The sequence below is a fragment of the Oryx dammah genome, unplaced genomic scaffold, assembly GCF_014754425.2.
Source record: "Oryx dammah isolate SB20612 unplaced genomic scaffold, SCBI_Odam_1.1 HiC_scaffold_5, whole genome shotgun sequence".
NCBI lineage: Eukaryota > Metazoa > Chordata > Mammalia > Artiodactyla > Bovidae > Oryx > Oryx dammah.
In genome coordinates this window covers 87,097,298-87,118,015 of record NW_024070189.1, presented here as the reverse complement: position 1 = coordinate 87,118,015, position 20,718 = coordinate 87,097,298, and the positions used below count along the sequence as shown (strand labels likewise).

The 20,718-nt window shown below is 41.0% G+C and overlaps 1 protein-coding gene across 4 annotated transcripts in view; it reads left to right on the top strand.

Annotated features, from left to right (window-relative positions):
• Positions 1–20,718, top strand: part of ACSL6 (acyl-CoA synthetase long chain family member 6) — a 63,675-nt gene extending 42,957 nt beyond the window's left edge. For all 4 annotated transcript variants that reach the window (XM_040241787.1, XM_040241788.1, XM_040241790.1 and 1 more), the window contains 7 exons: positions 306–378; positions 2,911–2,999; positions 3,711–3,827; positions 6,733–6,876; positions 8,141–8,242; positions 9,160–9,231; positions 17,077–20,718. In XM_040241787.1, the coding sequence (XP_040097721.1) occupies positions 306–378; positions 2,911–2,999; positions 3,711–3,827; positions 6,733–6,876; positions 8,141–8,242; positions 9,160–9,231; positions 17,077–17,214 (735 nt within the window). In that variant the 3' untranslated portion in view covers positions 17,215–20,718. The remainder of the gene's footprint in view (positions 1–305; positions 379–2,910; positions 3,000–3,710; positions 3,828–6,732; positions 6,877–8,140; positions 8,243–9,159; positions 9,232–17,076) is intronic.

Genomic DNA, 20,718 nt, shown 5'->3' with positions numbered 1-20,718 from the left:
ATGTTTGTCTTTACTATGTATTATTCAAACTGAAAATAAAGTGAGTGGTTGAAAATAGAAGTCTTTATCCCAAACCACATAACCTTATCTACTAAGTGTCTCTGGTAAAAATAGCATTTCTTCCAAGCAGAGTAGCCATGCTTGTTACCTGTGTCCAGTTTCTCCTGGAGTTGCCTAGTTTCAGGACACCATCCCCCGCCAGGAGCAGCCAGATGCTCAGTGGGAGGTTAGCTGACTGAAAAGGGCAGCCAGTTACCTGCAGGAGGGTGCACAGCTACAATGCATTTTCTGTGTTTTGCTTGAAGGTTTATGAAGGTTACGGCCAAACTGAGTGCACGGCGGGATGTACCTTCACCACACCTGGGGATTGGACCTCAGGTAGGATGGCCTGGAGAGGTGGGAACGAGTTAGAACAGCAAGCCTGAAAACTTCCTCTTGGAGAGTATTTACAAGGGCACTTAGGAAATAGAAGAAAAACATTGATGGTGGTTTTGTCTGTGTTGTGGCATTATGGATCTGTTTTTTTTGTTACGTATTTTTGTACTTCCTTTTTTTTTGTATTTTCCTATTTCTTCCACAGATAATTAGAAGTCACGTTTTAAGAGAAAAGTAACAGATCACAAAATATAGCTCCAGATAGAAAAATACCTATAATATCAATATATTGGATTTTATGGTTTCTAATATGACAGTCTAGCTTATAGTCATTTTAGAATGAAGGAAGTAGGCTGCAAATTGGATATAACCTAAGAGGGAGGGGCAAGTTTATAGCAGCCAATGTGCTATTTCTTGAAGGACCATTTCAGAGGCTCTTTGGAACTATGGTCTCCTGTGACTGCAACATCTAGAAGGCAGTGGCAACCTCAGAGAGGAGCAACTACTGCCCACACCCTCATTCAGAAGAGACTTATTTTTCAGGACAAGGAGGAGGCAGTAGGTACTGGCCTATACATGTATTGGCCATCACCAAATTTAGACCAAATGCTAGAAGAATATGAAAAACATTCGTCAAAAGACTCCTTCCAGATACCAGCTTCCTCTGTGAGCCTGGGGCTACCCTTCATGCTTAAGTTTGTTCAGCTATAACTAGAAAACTTGGAATGATGTGCATAGGAAAGAAACATGCTTAGTAATGCAACTATTTTCTGAGCACCTTGAGGCAGTCAGCAGAAACATGATAGGTGGATTCTAAATTGAAATCACATTTGGCCAAGTGAGGTACAGAAGCATTTTTTTTTCTTCTGAGTTTTATTTCCTTAAACTCCTGCTGAGTAAAGTATATCTTGTATGCAAAGTTTTTGGTCTCCCTACCACTGGCAGATTTACTACAAGGACTGTATTCTGAGATCCTGGCTCATTAACTTTTTTCTTGTTATGCCATATTATGTATAATATGCCATATTATGTGATTGCTTACATATGTACCCTTCCTTTTGGACACTTTCTTCCCTCTTGTGATATCCTCTGCATTATCACATATGAAAGTTTGGAGGTTTTACCTTTTTTAGGCATCCTTACCATAAAAACATATGAAAGTTTATCAAGTATGAGAGGGTAGCTGTCTTTGTACAATACTGTAAAAGATTTGACAACGTCTCATTTAAAAGAGAAAGTGGCAGAGCCTCCTTTTGTTTTCATGCCTCATTTTATTTCAGGACCTTGGCCAGCACCTGCATAAAAATCCTCTGCTTTGCCAAAAACAACCAGTTATTAGAACATAGCTTAGATGTAGTTTTGTGATTTGAATACAGAGGACCAAGAAAATGTAAAGTCTTATTTGGGGAAGTGGAGGAAAGAGAATTGTAGATGATTATTATGCACATTAATCAACAGTTTTGTGACTGGGGGAAAAGCAATAATGACTATTTTATGATCCTCGAACCAAAAGAACAAAGCTAGTGGAGGTGATGGAATTCCAGTTGAGCTATTCCAAATCTTAAAGATGATGCTGTGAAAGTGCTGCACGCAATATGCCAGCAAATTTGGAAAACTCAGCAGATGGTGACTGCCACCATGAAATTAAAAGATTCTTGCTCCTTGGAAGAAAAGTTATGACCAACCTAGACAGCATATTAAAAAGCAGAGACCTTACTTTGCCAACAAAGGTCCATCTAGTCAAAGCTATGGTTTTTCAAGTAGCCATGTATGGATGTGAGAGTTGGACTATAAGGAAAGCTGAGCACCAAAGAATCGATCCTTTTGAACTGTGATATTGGAGAAGACTCTTGAGAGTCCCTTGGACTGCAAGGAGATCCAACCAGTCAATCTTCAAGAAAATCAGTCCTGAATATTCATTGGAAGGACTGATGCTGAAGCTGAAACTCCAATACTTTGGCTACCTGATGGGAAGAACTGACCCATTAGAAAAGATCCTGTTGCTGGGAAAGATTGAAGGTGGGAAAAGGGGACTACAGAGGATGAGATGGTTGGATGACATCACTGACTCACTCGATGGGCCTGAGTTTGAGTAAGCTTCGGGAGTTGGTGATGGACAGAGAAGCCTGGTGTGCTGCAGTCCAGGGGTCTCAAAGAGTTGGATATGATTAAGTGGCTGAAATGAACTGAACTGAAACAAAACCAAAAGATACGATCTAATTATGGGGAAATATCTTAATATAAAAAATCCTGACTATGTGGTTGGTGTGGGTGTGAGCCTCCGATCTGGGCCCTGTGAGTCTGTCCGACTGGACAGATGTAGAACAAAGGCCTCGCAGAGGTTGGTTGGCCTCACCTTGCTCCAAAACTTTATCATCAGTGGTTGCTTGTGACAAACGCCTGTCTAAAGGTGTGTTGCTTTCCATCCACAATTCCCCACTTTGACCACCTGAGGGCTTTTACATGGCACGGAGCATCTTCAGTGCTGAAATTGAAATGAACACTGACAAATGCCCCTTTGTTCTGGTGTTTTAGGACACGTAGGGGCACCTCTGCCCTGCAATCATATCAAGCTCGTTGACGTCGAGGAACTGAACTACTGGACCAGCAAAGGAGAAGGAGAGGTAACCTTGAGTGTTTAGCCATTCATGTCTGTGGATTCTTTATTATGTAGGGAGTAAAAGGGGGAAAAAATGGAATTATTTTCCTTTCACCCTATGTGTAAAGTCATTTCATATTCCTGATTAATTTAAGCCCAACTAAACTGAGCATTTCCTCTCCTGTTTATGAAGTAACCAACCCCCAAGGATGGGACTGGGCTGATCTAAAATAAGATTTGGGATTGCTAAACTCTTTTTTTAATCTTTTTTTTTTTTTCTTAGCTGGCATGGCCTGCTGCTGTGTATCTGTCCAAACAGAAGCATGACCATTTGGAGATAGGCCAGATGGGGTAGATAGAGCTTGCCTGCACTTGCTGATCCCATGGGAGTGGGTTGGGAATGCTGAGTGCCTGGTCAGGAGGCAGGGTGTCAGGCATCTCTGGCAGAATAAGCCAGCCTTCTGTCTCCAGGGAGACACCATCCAGCACATACCAAAGGCCAGTGGGTTCCTGGGGAAGAGGGGATGGCAGAGGCGGGCCTGAGGTAGCCAGAGCAGAGAAGTCACTGCTTGAGAGAACGCCGGTGGCCATTCGTGTCCTCTCTTTCCACCACTGTGGTTTCCGCAGTGGATTTCCTGAGGGATAGTGTACATTTTTCTACACATGTCTCATGACAGCCTCCTATCAGGGTTCCCTCTGCTGCGTCCTGAGAAAAACCAGGTGTTTGTCCCTACAGATATGTGTGAGAGGACCAAATGTGTTCAAAGGTTACTTGAAAGACCCAGAGAGGACAAAGGAAGCCCTGGATGATGACGGCTGGCTTCACACTGGAGACATCGGGAAGTGGCTGCCGGTGCGTACGCTGGAACCATGGACCTCCATACATTCTGGTGGTAGGAGTGTGTGTCATCTGGTTCACGCCCAAGGCAGGAGTCTTTATGTCCACCCCGACAATCAGTCATTCCAGAAAACCTCAGGGAACTGGGAGGTTCTTCCTTACCTTGCCTCCAAAGCTTCCTTCATCCTCCTGATGAAGGTGACAGGAATCTTTGGGGAGCGTAGAACTGGAGTTTGAGGCCCACTGCCTACCCTTAAGTGGCTTCCTAGAAGAAGTCTGACAGTGCTCTGGAACCTGATGGATAAAGTATTATACATGGAACAAGGGGTTCATAGTTCTAGGAGATCTGAGAAAGGCAGGGCCTAGGACACTGGCCTCCAGCTGAGAGGCGACACTGAGCAATGTGAAAAGCTTGGAGCTGGGCAGGAGGATTCTAGGGTTCTTTTGTCTCTGCTAGCAGCTACTCCGATGACCTTGAACAAAGCTTTATCCCTCCCCGTGGCTTCGTATTAACTCACTTGTAGAATAAGAAAGTAAGTTACGTGGCATTCTTTAGCTGTGGCCCCCAACTTTTAGTTAAAACCAGTTATGGTGATTGATTCTATCAATTGTAAAATGAGGGTAATAACATTGCTTACCTCTGTGGTCATGTTGTAAGGAAGAAATGAGATTACAGGGTACCTGTAAAGCCCTTAACACACTACCTGGCACATAGGATATGCTTAGGTGAAAGCTGTGACCACAAAAAGGCTCCATCCCTGAAACTAAGAGCCCCCACCTGCTGCAGCCCACCCCAGGAATCCATTCCTGTGTCTCTGAGAAATTGCTAAGGCCTTGGGTGGATGTTCTGAGTTGTCGAGTTTATCGGGCAGGTTAGTGATGTTGAGCCCTCCAGAGGCTGGTGAGCTGATTTGCCCCTGCTTGGAACTGTGCACTTCACTGGGAGATACCCTCACTCCCACAGCAGACATGCATGTGCCCCCACCGTGCACCCAGGACCAGGGACTCTGCTCAGGGAAGAGACGCATCTTTAGACGCTACCCAACCCAGTGTGGTGGGCATGAGATGACAGCCATGCCCACCTGGGGGAGAGGCAGAGAGGAACAGGCGCCCACTGGCTGAGTCTCAGGATGTAAGTCCTGTTCCAAGAGAGGGGAGAGCAAGAAGGACAGTCAGCGCAGGAGTCGTAGCTGCACTAAGCTGAGGAAAACTAGGGCATGAGGCAAGCACTTCTAGCCGAGGGCCCACAGTGGAGGAGAGAGGCTGGAGAAGCAAGCAGGGCCCTGGACACTGGCAGAGGGTAGATTGTCCCATCAGCTAACGAAGCCCAGGCTTCAGCCCTTGCTTGTATAGGCCCCTTTCAAGGCTCTGTACTTCATTTAATATTAGGGGGGAAGCCTCAAAATTGGAGAAAAGGTCCCACAAAACTGCATCTGCTGCTGATGCCCTGTAACTCAGATGAAACCACCCACCTTGCAGGGTGTTGTGAGAGACAAGTAAATTGATTCATGCTTGAACTCACAGCCCAACACAGTAGGCAGGCAGTCTGTGGGAGTCAATTTTTTAAATTATTATTATGTTGAAATAGTATTAGATAGGTCAGGGAAAAAGTTCTAAGTTTGTGATCCAGAAAGACCTGATGTAGGTCCTGTTTCTCTCACCTCCTACCTGCATGGCTTTGGAGGAGCTGACTGACCCCTCTAATCCTCACCTTCACCATTTGTGAAGTGGAGGTGATGACACCCAACTCACGGGGTGCCACGAGGACCAAAGAAGCCAGTGTAGTGAACGTGCTTGATGTCCAGGCTGGATTTTGAGCAAAACAAGGCCTGCGTGTTTTTCTCTTCTGGTAAAATTACTGTGGTTCTGATAATTGAACAGATAGAGCAGGGCCAGAGTGTGCGCACACGTTAGATAAGGAAGTGGGTTTGATGAGAGGAAGAGTCAACTGTAAGGAGGATTTATGCGTGAGGACGGGTGAGCCTGACTGCTGGAAGTCCCAGGAGAGCGCAGTGGCAAGGCCATCTCTAGGTTTGGGGCTTGGGGAATGGGCCAGGCTTTAGGGCACACCGCATTGTGCAGGGCAAACAGCCTGGGTTTTTTTGGGTTTTTTTAGTCTTTTGGGGATAGTCAGGTTCTGAGGCTGGAATTCAGTGAAGAGCTCTGGCAGGAAGCTCAGACAGATGCAGGAGTGGCCACTGTGGAGATAAAGGGTAGTCACCTCAAGGGACATTGTCAGTGGAAGTGAGGGCATGGCAGCATTCAAGGGTTGAGCCAAAGGAGAGAGACCAACCTATTCACCTTGGAAATTCAGAGAGAGATGTAAGGGAGTCAGGGAAGTGGGTGGGGGTCCTGGAAGCCAGGGGCTCAAGCACTCACTGCCCAGGGGTGGCCTGCTGCAGAAGTCTTGGAGAGAGAGGGCCCCTCCTGCCATCTGGGGGCCTCCACCAGCGCTGGGCTGTGTGCTGATGGATGGAGCGTCCACCCTTTGGGAGTGGTGGCCTAAGCGTGGTTCATGGAGGCGAATCTGAAGATGCATATGAGAAGAGGGACAGCTGGAGTGAGGGCCTTGGTGAGAGGAGCCACAGTGGGAAGGTGGTGAGCCTTCTGAGGAGGAGGACACCTGTTGCTGGGCACCTGGCTGGCAGGGGTGGGAGGGGGAATGGGGCACATGCTGAGCGGAGAGGACAGTGGGCACTCAGGGCCCAGAAGAGCTTGAGAGCTGTCCGCTTGTGTACCCACTGTCCCTCTCTGGCCACGCGGTGACTTCGTGAGGGCAGAGACGTCAGGTGCACGAACAGATCCAGTGGGGCGTGCAGGGTGGGACAGGCCGGGGGTTGAGGGGCTATGGCATGAATAAGTGAGGGGCTCAAGCTTGGGAATGCCATCTTTTTATGAAGCTGCTTGTCCAACTCCACAGACTGGTACTCTTAAAATTATTGATCGGAAGAAGCATATATTTAAACTTGCTCAGGGAGAATATGTTGCGCCTGAGAAGATTGAGAACATCTACATCCGGAGCGAGCCTGTTGCCCAAGTCTATGTCCATGGGGACAGCTTAAAGGTGAGTCCCCAGGCTCTTGCCTTCCCACACGTGCCGGGCCTGAATTTGGGGAATGATTTCCTAAGTATCTGGTATTTGATTTAAAATGATGACCATTTATTTCCAATTAGACATTGGTATTATCTGGCATATAAGATCAGGAGAGAAAATGCCTTTCGAAGGGAAAAATCTTAATTGCTTATAGTTTGATAAATTTGCAATTAGGTAAATAAGTTGCTCGAAGTAGTAGTAATGTACATTCCCACTACTTTTAACTTATGCTTCATCTACTTCCAAGAGGAATTTTGAGGTAATATGGTGAAGCAAGATTCAGGGTTTCTGCTGTTTTGGTTTTAAAATATGTAAGTGAACTTTACAGATAAATAGGTGCAATATTACAAGTAATTGTACTGATTATAGTGTACAGTGTATTAAGCTTAATACTTAATGTATTAAGCTAGTATACTAATACAGTTTAGGATTAAATTATTTGGAGGAAATTTCTATTTATTCTACTTTTCAGTATCATTTAGACCTGAAGTCAGAAAGATCATTGTGAATATATTCTGTGCTGTCATTGCATGCTCAGTTACTTAGTCGTGGCTGACTCTTTATAACCCCGTGGACTGTAACCCTCCAAGGCTCCTCTGTCCATGGGATTTCCCAGGCAAAAATACTGGAGTGGGTTGCCATTTCCTACTCTAGGGGATCTTCCCAACCCAGGGATTGAACCTGAGTCTCTTGCATCTCCTGCACTGGCAGACAGATTCTTTGACACTGTGTCACCTGGGAAGCCCATGTACTGTCATTAGATTTATGTAGTTAAAGACTATTATTTTTTAAAGAAAATACTTTAAAAATTAAAATTGTGTTCTTGATGAATGAGGACCATATTAATTAATCAATTTCAAAATGGTCTGGAAATCCTTAGAAATGTATGTGTTTTCGATTGTAGACTTGGTTGATTAGTATCCTAAAGATGGTCTCATTTAAATTTGTCATGAGAATTAAAGGTACATACAGGACTAACCTTACTGATTTTTAATCTCCTTTAAGCTTATTTTTTATTAATCAATCTTTTACAAAGTTAGGGAAATATATCAGAAACATTCAAGAATATTTCTGTCAAGAATGTGTGATATCTTAGTGGAAATGTTTCATAAGCATATACATAGTTTTGGAAAAGAATGGAGTCTGAGAATACCAAGATAAGTCTTAATGGTGGGCCACAAATAACCACTTTAAAAACTTGTCATAACTATGTTTTCCTCTGGTGGGATCACAGGCCTTTTTGGTGGGCATTGTCGTGCCCGACCCAGAAGTCATGCCCTCTTGGGCCCAGAAGAGAGGAATTGAAGGGACGTATGCAGAGCTCTGCACAAATAAGGTCTGTACCTGGGGGCTATTTCCTCAAAGCCTGCTGGACCTTCTATGATACTGCATAATGAGAGAACACAAAAACAGTAGCCCAAGTGAAATTTGAGCCAGTAGGGAAATTTCCAACTTCATTTTATAAGTGGTGAGAGGCCTAAACCAGAGGTCTGTCTTTTGTTATTATTATAGAATAACCTTAATTCCTCTTAGAATACTTGATACTTGATAAACGTTTGAATTTTCCAGCCAGGAGACATCACAGAAAGCATGTCCAGCCCTGTTTTGCAGCTTGCAGGAGAGTCCAGGGAGTGAGGGGGCTTGCCTAGAGCCACACAGCTGGTTAACAGCAGTGTCAGATGTGACCATAGGCCTTCTGACAGCCCTGTTCTTTCCTGATGGGAGGTAGATTTCGTGTCTACTGGGCTTAGAGAGATGGTCATCGAATTGCAAAAGGAGCACAGTTCTTCGTGCTGAGAGCATTAGCTGCTCGCACCTTCCAGAAACCTCCTGGCACATGCATGGCTCTATGGAAGAGGCTCTCTCTGCCCTGACTCAGCATCAGCTCTTTAGTCACGTGGTCTGTTTCTTAGCAGTGTGAACTCTAGAGCTCCCACCGGGCCCTGGGCTCTTCTGGGGGTGACAGGCACCAGGGACTCAGCAGGCTGACCAGAGGGCAGATTTTTTAAAAAGCTGTGTAGTCCCTTAGCCTGCTCTCGGGTGCTCCTTAGGCCTTGCCGGCACTTACTTACCAGATGAGAGGTGGTGATTGGCTTGCTGCCAGGGAGTGTCAGCCACAGCTGGAGGTTCAAACGGTGGGGGCACCTGTTGGTATGGTTACTAGCTGTACTTTGCTCAAAACTCACTGATTCTTCTATCTCCATTTTGAAATGTGATTTTGCCTTGTAATTTTACCTATATGGTTTGATTCAGGAGCTGAAGAAAGCCATTTTGGAAGATATGTTGAGGTTAGGAAAAGAAAGTGGACTCCACTCTTTTGAACAGGTAACTGTTACCTTTTCCATACTTGTTACGGCCCTTTATGTAGGAATGAAAATTAAAGCAACTGACGGTGACCCTAACCTAGATTCCCTATCCTCCACGCTGTGTACCAGCAGACCTCCGAAAGCCTGTTCCAAGCTGACTTTGCAGCAACCTGCAATCTAACTAAAAGACGTTGTATGCTAAGTGAGACTGCGCTCATTGTCCTCATAGTAACAAATGTTCATAAAACTGAAATATTTTCCTAGCTGTCACTGGTAGAGTATGTCTACATGGTGTGTCTCCGAGCGGTATGCAGTACTCAAGAGCAGCAGAGCCCTGTCTCATTTTTATTTTTATGGGGACTGTCTTGGCTGCAGCCAGTGATCTTACTTGCTGGGACATGGCAAAGATTGCACTTCTGGGGCCAGGGATTTGTCAGCCCAGTGTGCTTTTTACAAAGAGGAGGAAACAAAGAGTGGGCTGGGAGTGGACACAGCAAACCTTTTAAGACTTTTCGACTTTGCAAGGTTGGGCCTCATTTTTGTAACTGAATTCATGAGCATACTTGGTCCTTCTTAGACATACCATTTATAATCCTCTGTAGTCAAAAATTCAAAAACAGAATTCTTTAAACAGAAAAATATTAATATGGATTTTGAAAAATTTCCCAGTATGCATTTAATATAATTGTTTTTCATAAAATGTTTCTCCAACAGAGTCTGTAAGGTTTATGAGAATTTTTTAATTTTATATGTTCATTTTGATGTTAACCTAAAACCATTTTTAAACCAGTTTTAAATATATTGCTAAAATTCTTACAGCAATTATTTGGCAATTAGAAAACAGTTCCACAGATTAAGACTTTAATTTCTTAAGTAAACACAGTTTCAGAGTTTGAGAAAAATGTTTTTCTTTTGAAATAGATCTTTACATTAATCTAAGTTGAGAAACACTGCTTTGCCTGCATCTGTCAGCATGTTTTCGGGCAGATAAGATCTGGATAAATAGATTCTTATTTTAAAAAATTATAAAATCTAAGGCATTCAGGGAAGCCACATATATCTATCTGAATGCAAAGTCAGTTCTGGCATGATAATTATTTAAATTTTTAAATTTGCTAGAACTGACTTTATTGCTTCTCCATTAAGGGAAGCTGTGTGACTACAGACATGAGCCTGTATGTAGAGCAGGGGCCACAGAATGGTTGGAGACCTGGTATGTCTAGGCCCCTCTGTTACCTGAATGGCTGGTGGTAAGGGCGCTGGGGATGCACTGGGATCCTACAGATATCCTTGTGATTCCCAAGGCTTGCACGCCCCCTGCTGGATGTGGGCTGTGTGACCTGCCTCAGGGTACATGCAAAATTGTAACCAATTCTCTTTCCTGGAAAAGACTACCACTCTTAAGATTATGTTTAAATTACCTTTTGGTTAAATTTCCATTGTTAACCATTGCTCAAATTAGAGCATATTCTTGACTTTCCATATGCCTTAAGCAGAGTTTCTGCTCTATTAATCTGTCCTTGCCATGGTAACCTCAAATACAGAGAAGTCATGTGGCATCCCAAAGGCCTGAGTTTCATTGCCAGAGCTGTTTGTTACCTCTTCGTTTTCTCTGTTCTCTTTCTCCTCTTTGTTGGTCTGTGGCTTCCTCCCCACCGCGGTGTGGGGAGTCAGTGTGTACCCTCAGCTGACCACAGGCTTCATGCCTGAGAAGGGTATGCTCCTAGTTGTATTCTAAAGCTTGACATAAATTATTCCATTTAAGCCATAATCTATTGTCAGCTGGTCCTTTTCCCTTTCCTCATAAAAGAATGATCAGTTAAGGCTTTTGCTAATTTTTTAACAGCACCCTCCCCTGCTGCCCCCACCCCAGATACATACCCAAGCCCGAGGCTTAAATCATTCAACAGAAACATTAGGAGTTGAGGCTTACTAGGGAGGATTGATCTGAATTAAACTTTGAATTAGATGAAAATTTAATGTAATTTAATTTTCAGAAACAATTCCTAGAACTAGGCCAACTATCATTAATTTATGGAGATCTTTGGGAGATATTTCTTAATGAGTAGATAGGAAGCATTTAAAATAACTGTATCAATAATTAAAACATATAGGTTCGTGGAAAGTATTTGAGCATACTTAACCATGATTTAACCATTTTCTTGACATTTATATGGCTTATTAGTTTTTATAGGCATATAAATATAAAGTGAACTTTGAAACTTAATAGATTTTTCAAATCCTGACTGCAGAGCCCTTGCTAAATATCTTTTACTGTATTTTCTGTCATTGAAATGAATACTTACCTAATCAGTTTCCCTTTAAATCAGAAATTAATTGGGCATTTCCCTAATTAATTATTTAAAAATTTCTCCTGTCCTAAATTATTTATTTTGTATTTATTATCTACACGCAATATTGTGTGTTAAAGTGTTTCACTGAGTAATTCCATTGAATGGTTTTTCAGGATTATGAAAATTTCTATGCTTTAGTGAGTTGGCATAAATTGACACTTGTGAAACATTGTATTCCAATATGAAATTTAAATGTTAGTGTCTTTAAATTAAAAAAAAAAATGAAATCACTGATAACCCTATAGTTTCAGAAAGGGAGCTAACATCAAAGTATCTCCTTCCTTCTTTCCACAACAAAAAACTTTGTTTATTGCAAACTGGAAAACACGTTCTATGTTGTATTAGGCATAATGGGAGAATAAAGATTTCTCCCTTTTTTCCCTACCACAATTCAACAATTTGGTTTTATTAGAAAATATGTAATTATTTATAAAAAATTAAAATCGGTAAGTTTTGAGAAATTTTTTTTTTTTCTGGGGAAATTTTTTTTTTTCTTAGGTTGGCGACCCACAGTTAAGGTCAGTGTTAGCTAAAGAACTGTTTTGACTCATTTTTTTCCCAGTTACTGATCAGATTTTTAGTTACTGGAGCAATTTGTACAGGCATCTTCATGGTAGGACTTAAACAGACCCAGGGCGGTATGTCACAGTGGAGCAGGGGCTGGCAGCGGTGCCACTTTGACCTGCTTGTTAAGTGGCTGAAAGGCGCGCTGAGTGCCATGTTGCTTGGCTTCCTGCGAGACTGTATTTGTGTCCTCTCCTCAGGAAGAGACTGTTGCAGAGAGCCACACTAAACTGCAGATGCCGCAGTCAGCACCTTAGGCTTGCTGCAGGTAGCTGGTTTGACAGATACTCGGAATCTGCCAGCTGATGCAGTCCTTTCTTCCTAAGATCATGATGTTTCTTTTACATTCTACTTACCACCTTAATAGCGTGATAGCACTGGTAGCGCTCCCTGTGAGAGACATCTTCCCCGTACTGTACCGTCTGAAGCTTCTGCTTATCACTGCTGGATTTTCAGAGGTGTTCACTACACCTCTGGTCCCTGTAGTGAATGTAGGCTCTTGTCTCAGTTATACATGTTCTCCACATGCTGTTAGGAAGGCGCATAAGCTGAAACCCAGGCTGCAGGGACACTGTAGAAATTTATATTTTGGCATTGGCATCTCCTTTTAAAATTATATTATTATTTTCATTTACAGAAGAAGGTGGGTACATTGTTTACACTTGTCAGAAGTCTTCCCGCGGTACCGTTTCTATCAGAAGGAGCTAAGGATGTTAGCTCTGTCACTTTCTCAGTTTTTTATTTCATGACAGTAAACATGAGTTGCTAAGTTAAATCACTGTGTCTTGGATTAAGTTTTATTTGGATTTTGTTCAGATTTTCTTCATGCTAACTCGTCTTGTTATCAAATGGTGATTTCCAAACTTAAGTAGCAGAACTTAGATAACATGTACCAGACATAAGAGCAGAGCTGCTCTAGTAGACCCAGGGCTTGAGGCAGAGCCTATCTTCCACCCCCACTTTCAACCCAACCCCCTCACTTACCACCCCCCCACCCCACCTTCATGCACCTCTGCTTTTCCCCCACTCCATCCCACCCCTGCCTGTCAGCACCCCACCTTCATGCCCACGCCCAGCTCCACACACCCATCAGCAGTGGCCACTGCAGAACCCCTGGTTCTCAGTGTACTGTGGTCCATAAACACCTCCCTTGGGACCTGTTTCCAGTGACTTTTGGATCCCCTAGGATGGTTTGTGTTTGATAAAAGCAAATTAGGAAAAAAGTATATTCCAGAGGGTACAAAAACTGGCAGCCCTATTCCTTACCAACTTCAGCAACCAACTTACTTGCTTCTTTGAATATCAAGATCACTGAGGGAATTTTCGAACAAAACACTTATTACAAGGACTTTTACAAATTTTGAAACATTAGATATTGCCTCTTTTTCGGGCAGGTGCCTCAGATTTCCACCTATTTATATTGGATATCCAGGTAGAAATCCTTCAGATTTGTGAAGTAAAGTTGAAGCGGCTACATGTAATGCTAGCTTTAGTTTTAATGTAGTCCTGTCCTCCCCTTCTCACCACACATGGTTCCCTTAAAATGCTATTCTTTCTGTAGCAAAAGTGAATCCTTCATTTGAACAAATTTCTAAGAGGCAAAGGTGAGTCTCATTTGTTAATGTTGTGCTCATTTAAAAATCATCACATTTAAAAATTACAAGCATGCATTTAAAAAATGCCAGAATTTGTTAGAATTTTTCTTGAAAGCTTTTTAAGAAGTAGAAAGTGTAGCTGTTTTAGGGGTCTTCTTTGAATATTGAGTCTTTGATCTGAAAAAATCAGTGAATGCAATGGAGAATTTTCTGGGCAAAGAATTCTTTGTCATATCACAGTATCCACCTGCCACAACACTAGACAGTTGGCATCAGAGATTTTGAAAACAATCCTTGACATGTTGAATTTTTTGTGACTATTTGCATGCATTGATTTTTTTCCCCCAAGTTTTTTTGATTGTTAAATATGCATAACATAAAGTTTACCATCTTAACCTTTTTTAAATGTGTAGTTCAGTGGCATTAGTACATTCATAACGTACAACCATCCATCTCTGTAACTCTTTTCATCTTGCAGAATGAAACTCTGTCCCCATTGAACAGTAACTCTTAATTCCTTCCTCACTCCCAGTCTCTGGAAACCACCATTTTACTTTCTGTCTCTGTGACTCTGACTACTCTAGGAATCTTACCTTTTCGTGACTGGCTTATTTCACTTAGCATAATGCCCTCAAAGTTCATCCCATGTTGTAGCATGTGTCAGAATTTCCTTCCTTTATGAAATAAAATTTCACCGTATATCTCTGTCACACTTTGCTTATCCATTCATCTGTCAGTGGACATTTGGGTTGCTTCTCCATTTTAGCTGTTGTGAATAATGCTGCTGTGAACACAGATGTATAAATATCTTTGCGAGATCCTGCTTTCAATTCTTTTGGATACACACATGCACTCCCCGAAGTGGAACTGCTGGGTCGTGTGATAATTCTGTTTTTAATTTTTGGAGGAACTGCCATACTGTTTTCCATAGTGGCTGCACTATTTTATATTCCTACCAACAGTGCACAAGGATTCCATTTCTCTATATCCTCACCAATGCTTGTTACTTTTCTCTTTTTTGGATAATAGCCGTCCTAATGGGTGTGAGAGTATTTTGTTTTGTTTTTTTTAAATAAGTCATTTCCTGATTGTATCCATGGAGCTTAAGTAACAGTTCTCCTATGGCAGTAGCATGTGCCACAGGGACCTTGCACTCTTGTTCTCCTGGCTTCTGTAACCCACACTCCCATTACTGGAGCCGTAGAGCACCCTCTCTCTTCCCCTTGCTATCTTCATCTGGCCAAAGCCTACTTATCCTTCAGAGTTTAACTCAAGCATCCTTTTCCAGTGAATCCTGACCCAGGTGGGGTTAGGTGCTATGTCAGAAATACACTCAGCTCTAAAAGAAAACCCTCAGTATGTTACATACATAGGGTGTGTTTTTGTGGTTTTCTCACATAAGAAGTCCAAAGATAAGATGTCCAAGGCAGGTACAGGTCTTCAAAGCCCTAGGCACTCCGTCTCTCTTCCCACTCTCCATTCTGGGTATGTTGGCATATCACCTTATGGTCACAAGGTGGCTGCTACAGCTTTGGACATTGTCCATATTCAAGGAAGGTAAAAAGGGGAGTGGGTAGAAATAGGTATATCTGAAACTTTGATGAGGAAGGCAAAAACGTTCCCTTCTCAGTAGCCAAAAATGGATCTGATGATTACCCGCTTAGTCTCCAGGGAGGCTTGGAAATAGGGAGTAGGATTGTCATAGTTTACATATAGACCATTTTGGCCCCAAACAAAACCTGGTTTTATTAGCATGGAAGATGGGGAATGATACTAGCAAAGCAGTGGGCCACTGCTTGTCCCTATAGTAGTAATCGCATGGCAGCATCTCTCATTAGATTGTAAGCCCATGTGGGCAGAGACTGTGTCTTGTTCTTTGTATCCCTGGTGCCTTATACCATACCTGACACATAGTAGTTGCTCAATAAATGATCAGTACAGTGAAACAGCAAGTGAAAGTATAAGTGTATTTAGCACATTTAATTTTTTAAGTCTTTATATAGTGATTCCTTTGCTCTTTAATAATATGGGTCTGTTATCTCAACAAAATAACTGAAGATAGATCCAGTTGTCGGTCAGGATACATTTTTTTGGAGAGACTGTCATTCCAGGATTCAGCTCAAGCCCAGATGATAAAAGTTCTCGTTGAACTGACAGTGACCCTTTCAGCTGGAATCCCACATGAGAGGAGCCTGCCCAGGCCTTCCCAGAATAGTTGATCTATCTCTCTGGCCCCCCATTCAGCATTGCAAACAGACTTTGTATGAGGAGGCTTGGGATCTGCCTCATGGAAATAAGCACCATGAACACTAAACCTGGTCTGTCCATTCCTCCTTCCAATAATGCTATAAAATTTTCTGGCAGAACTTTTTTTTTTTTTTTAACATTTACTCATCATGTCCCACCTAGATTTTATATTCCTCCTGTGAATGGTATCTCTTCCATGCAGCCCTCCAAGCTGGAAGCCTGGGAGTCCTCAAAACTGCCTCTTCCTTATTTCATCTCATTTCTCTCTGAATCTCTTTTAGAACTGCTTACCTGACTCTGTCTCTGCCACCACTCTAAGCATAGGCCCTTATCTGCTGTCTTATGGTCTGGTCAGATCCTTCTGATTGGTTTCCCTGCTTCTAGTCTTAACATTCTTAAAAACCATGTTCACGTTTCTCTTGGAAAGAACTTTATAAAATGTGTAGGCAGCTGTGTTACTGCCCTGTATAAAAATCTTCAGTGTCTTCCTACTATCTTCCTCTAAAACTGCCCCGTCTACCAGTTCAGCTTCATCTGTCACCTCCCTGGCCTCCTATTTCACGAAACTACAAAAGAAACCACTTGGATTTCCTTTTTCATCCTCTGCCATTTCTCACTCCTGTAGCTGTGTTCATGGGGCTGCCTCTGCCTGGAATGCCCTTCACCCACCTTTCCTTCTTAGCTGGTTAACTCTTGTTCTTCAACACTCCCCTAATTTGGGAAGGCTTCCCTGAGTTAGGTGCCCTTCCTTCTGTGTATTCCGTTCTCTCTAATAAGTGCCCAATGTGTCTGCTCTGCTGAATGCCAGTGTGTACTCCCCAAGGGCAGGGGCACTCGTGATTCCCCTTTGTGCCCTCGGTGCCTGGCACAGAGTGAGGAACTCATTCATTTCTGTTGACTGGCTAAATGGAGGAGTAAGAAGGGGATGAGGTGGCTTTCAGATATATCAAATAAGCTGACATGCTGTTACAGTAACTCTGACCTTTTGAATAGGCCTGTTTTTATATCAGTATTTCTCTTCCCACATGCCTGTCTGCGTCTACCATGTATGCTGTGAATGCTGTTACACTCCTGATAAAGATGTATTCTGCATTTGGTTTTTAGGTTAAAGCCATTCACATCCATTCTGATATGTTCTCAGTTCAAAATGGCTTGCTGACACCGACCCTAAAGGCTAAGAGACCTGAGCTGAGAGAGTACTTCAAAAAACAAATAGAAGAGCTTTACTCAACCTCCATGTGAAGTTCAAGGAAAGTCCTTCCCGGTATAATGGACGATGTAGCAATATTATAGTTGTTCTAGAACGATGCAGCCGAAAATGAGAAGCATGTGACCTTATGACTGAGCTTTTTCCTGTCTCTAGAGGTCTTTAACAATATTTTCTCTCTCATCACTGAGTACACTTTATTTTTATTACAATGATATTGTAGCAAGCTGCTAAAAATATCACAAGTGGCATTGTAAAAAAATTGACTTTTCTTAAGAACTGTGTACCACTAAAAGTAATATATTCTCAATGTTCACAGAACTTCTATTAAATATAAAGGAAAAACATAACTGATACATTGTACTTAATTATTTTTGAAATAGTAAACAGGTATGGCAAATATTGAGGCAAGGTGGACTGCCTTATTCGATAACTGATAGACAAAATCACAATTAAATCAGACTTAAATGAAAACAATACAGAATCTTGCTGAAACAGACAAGATACATAACTTCTACATAACTTCATAGCTACATAACTTCAGATTCTTTAAACATAATAATCCTTATTGGTGTGAAAACGTTTTCTGTCCAATTTTTACTTTTATTTATGATGAATGCAAATTCAAACATTCTTAAAACATTTTACAAAGACTTTTCAATCCATTTCCTTATTTATTAAGCTTATTAAAATATTAGGAACTACCCAGAAGTAATGTAATATACAACTATTTCAAGGATAGTATGTGTATATTCATGGATGTCTTACCACATGTATTATGAAAGATGTCTGTTGACTCTACATTGGATGGAGCTTTAGGGAAGACTTGGGATAAGAAACTCAGAATTATTTCTCACGGTGGGCAGCAATTAATATACCAAATTTTCTTGCTGGGTTCTTCTAGTCTTCCATTTTCAACATGTCTATGCCAGGTCTGGGAAACATAGGTGGCAATAATTCTGAACAGTTTCTCTTTCTTCCAATAAGACTGTCAAGGCAGGATGTAGGGAGGAGGGGAATGTCATCTTCAAATAAAATAATTTTTCAACAATGTAAGTTTGAAGAACCTCTTCAAAATACCCCTAGAAAACTACTTAAGTCCATCATAGATAACTGTCTCCTTGGGGAATAATTTCATGCATAGAATCTCTAAATGCTTCTAAGTACCCATGAAAACCTACTCTCTTGTATTATGTGCTTAAATACTTCTTGTACGTGGGTGCCAACAATGTCATATAATTAAAGCCCAGCATGAACAGCAATTAAGTCCCAAGCTACAGACTGCATCTGAAGAAGAAACTGCCCCTAGGAAAGTGTTTTTAAAGTGTTTTAATCTGTAGAGCCAGGATCTGAAAATAGACGGAGGCAGTGGTCACAGTCCAGAAGCTCCTTTCACTGGGAGCAAATCCATACTGTCAATAAGGCTGTGGGGTTAGAAACTGCATAATTACACAGGCTTACTAGATGAATCTGCACCAGAGATGATACATTTCAGTCTTTCCAATAGTGGACCAACCCCAGTTTTGTTTGATGTATTTATCCAATCTTCTACATATTCCTTTACTGGATTCTCTCTGCAGTCCCACTGCTCGCACTTAAGATTTGACTTATGGTAAATAACCCAGTTCTATGCACATTAACTTTAAAGGCATTTCTAAACAAACAAATACTAAAAATGTCCACGGCCACATCTATATAACATTAATTTTTTATATTTAATATATATTTGACTAATTAAAAAAAATCGCTACCTGAATTGGATATTCATACTATCTTAAAGGCGAGTAGCTTCACATCTTGAAGAAAATGAAGCTGTTTCCCTTTGTTCTTCCACTCAACTAAATTTCATGTTTATCTTTGTTTACAAAGGATTTTAGACAGTGTAATTTTAAGCAAATAATTTCGATTTTATTTTGATTCCACTTTTACCTAATAATAGAGATAATTGATTATGGGTAACTTAAGATTTCTTTTCCTCACTTTAAAGATCTTAAGTTTCTATTTAGCCTTCCTAATCCTCATGAAAATCGTCACACTTTGGCATATAAACAGGTTCTTGCAGATGTGCTGAGAAAAGCAAACAGCGGGCCTTAAATATATTGCATGTACATTTATTTTTTCCTCTGTTTAACTACTGAATTTTTTAATAAAATAGAAACGAAACAGTTGTGTTAACGAAAGAAAATCCTTCTTGCCTCAGATTTCCCAACTTAATTTTGAGGGGGAAAAAGTTGGTATTTCTTTTTAACCAATATAGAAAAAGGCTATGTACTTAAGATATTTACATTCATAGTGGACATCAGATCCAATTTAAATCCAAAGGTATAACAGCAATCAATTACTTAAGCATAAACATGTTCTTAAATGTTTGGCCTTTTTTCTGTTTCTCATTCAAATTTGTTGGTAATTCTCACATTTTACAAACTGATATTGTTGTTTATAAAGATATAGAATATATACCATTTTCTTTCCTTTTGCCATAAAAGTCATCTTTGTATTGTATTGTGATTTTCCTCCAGGTGAGAGAGGAAACTGACTAGGTGTGGTGTGCAGGCCTAGCCTCACATATTAGGCACTGAAGAACTCAGGAATCTAAGGAATAAATACCCAGTCTCCCTCACATGAGCAGGTCAACTTTCCATTCTAAATTTAGGTAAAACTGCAAGCATGAAAAAAATAGAATTTTTCATTGCAATTTTTATAGTCAGGAAATGTTTTAGCAACTTGAAGTCAGCACTTAACTTGATTGTATTACCCATCAAAGAGTCTCTAATCTTTTCTGTTTCTAGCAGTAAAGGAATTATTCTTTATTTTCCAAATGTATTAATATAAAGCACAAATGTGATGTAGTTGCTTAGAATACACAATACTATGACATGAATGTAAAGAATGGAAAAGTGTATTTTTGCATGAAAACAAACCACTTACAAACTTAATATCTCAGGAAAAATGAAAAATATATAAAATTGATAAACTGTATGTTGAATTAAGTTGATATATTTTCTTGCCTGTTTCCATTTTAAGAACGCATATACGTGAAAAGAAAAAAATGATCCCGGTAGTCAGAATTTTCTCTCAAGTATGCTACGCAGTCCTTTCTGTGAATCTACAGTTAACCATAGTAAGAATGGAATTAGCGTTCAAGTGGGGACAAAGCCCTAATGAGAAAACAAAAATGGTTATAACCCAGAGGCAATAGATACATATTACCTGGAGGCAAGCATTTCTAAACTTGGTCCAAACAAAAGGTTTTCATGGAGTGACAGTGGCTTTTAAACATTCATTTGACTGATTATTTTTATTTTTCTTGTTAAGTCATTGCAGCAGTTGCATGAAGGGGAAATGGATATTTTTTGAAGAATTGCTTATTCTACTTTCAATTTTTAAAAATTGAGGAAATTTACCTTTTAAATATGCATAAAAGAATATTAACTGTAATTATATTTTTAGTTGCTTTGTTATAACAGCATGCATATCAAATATACAATGCATTTATGAAAACTTTTGTAAAAAATAAAGATTTTTTTTTGTTTCTCAAA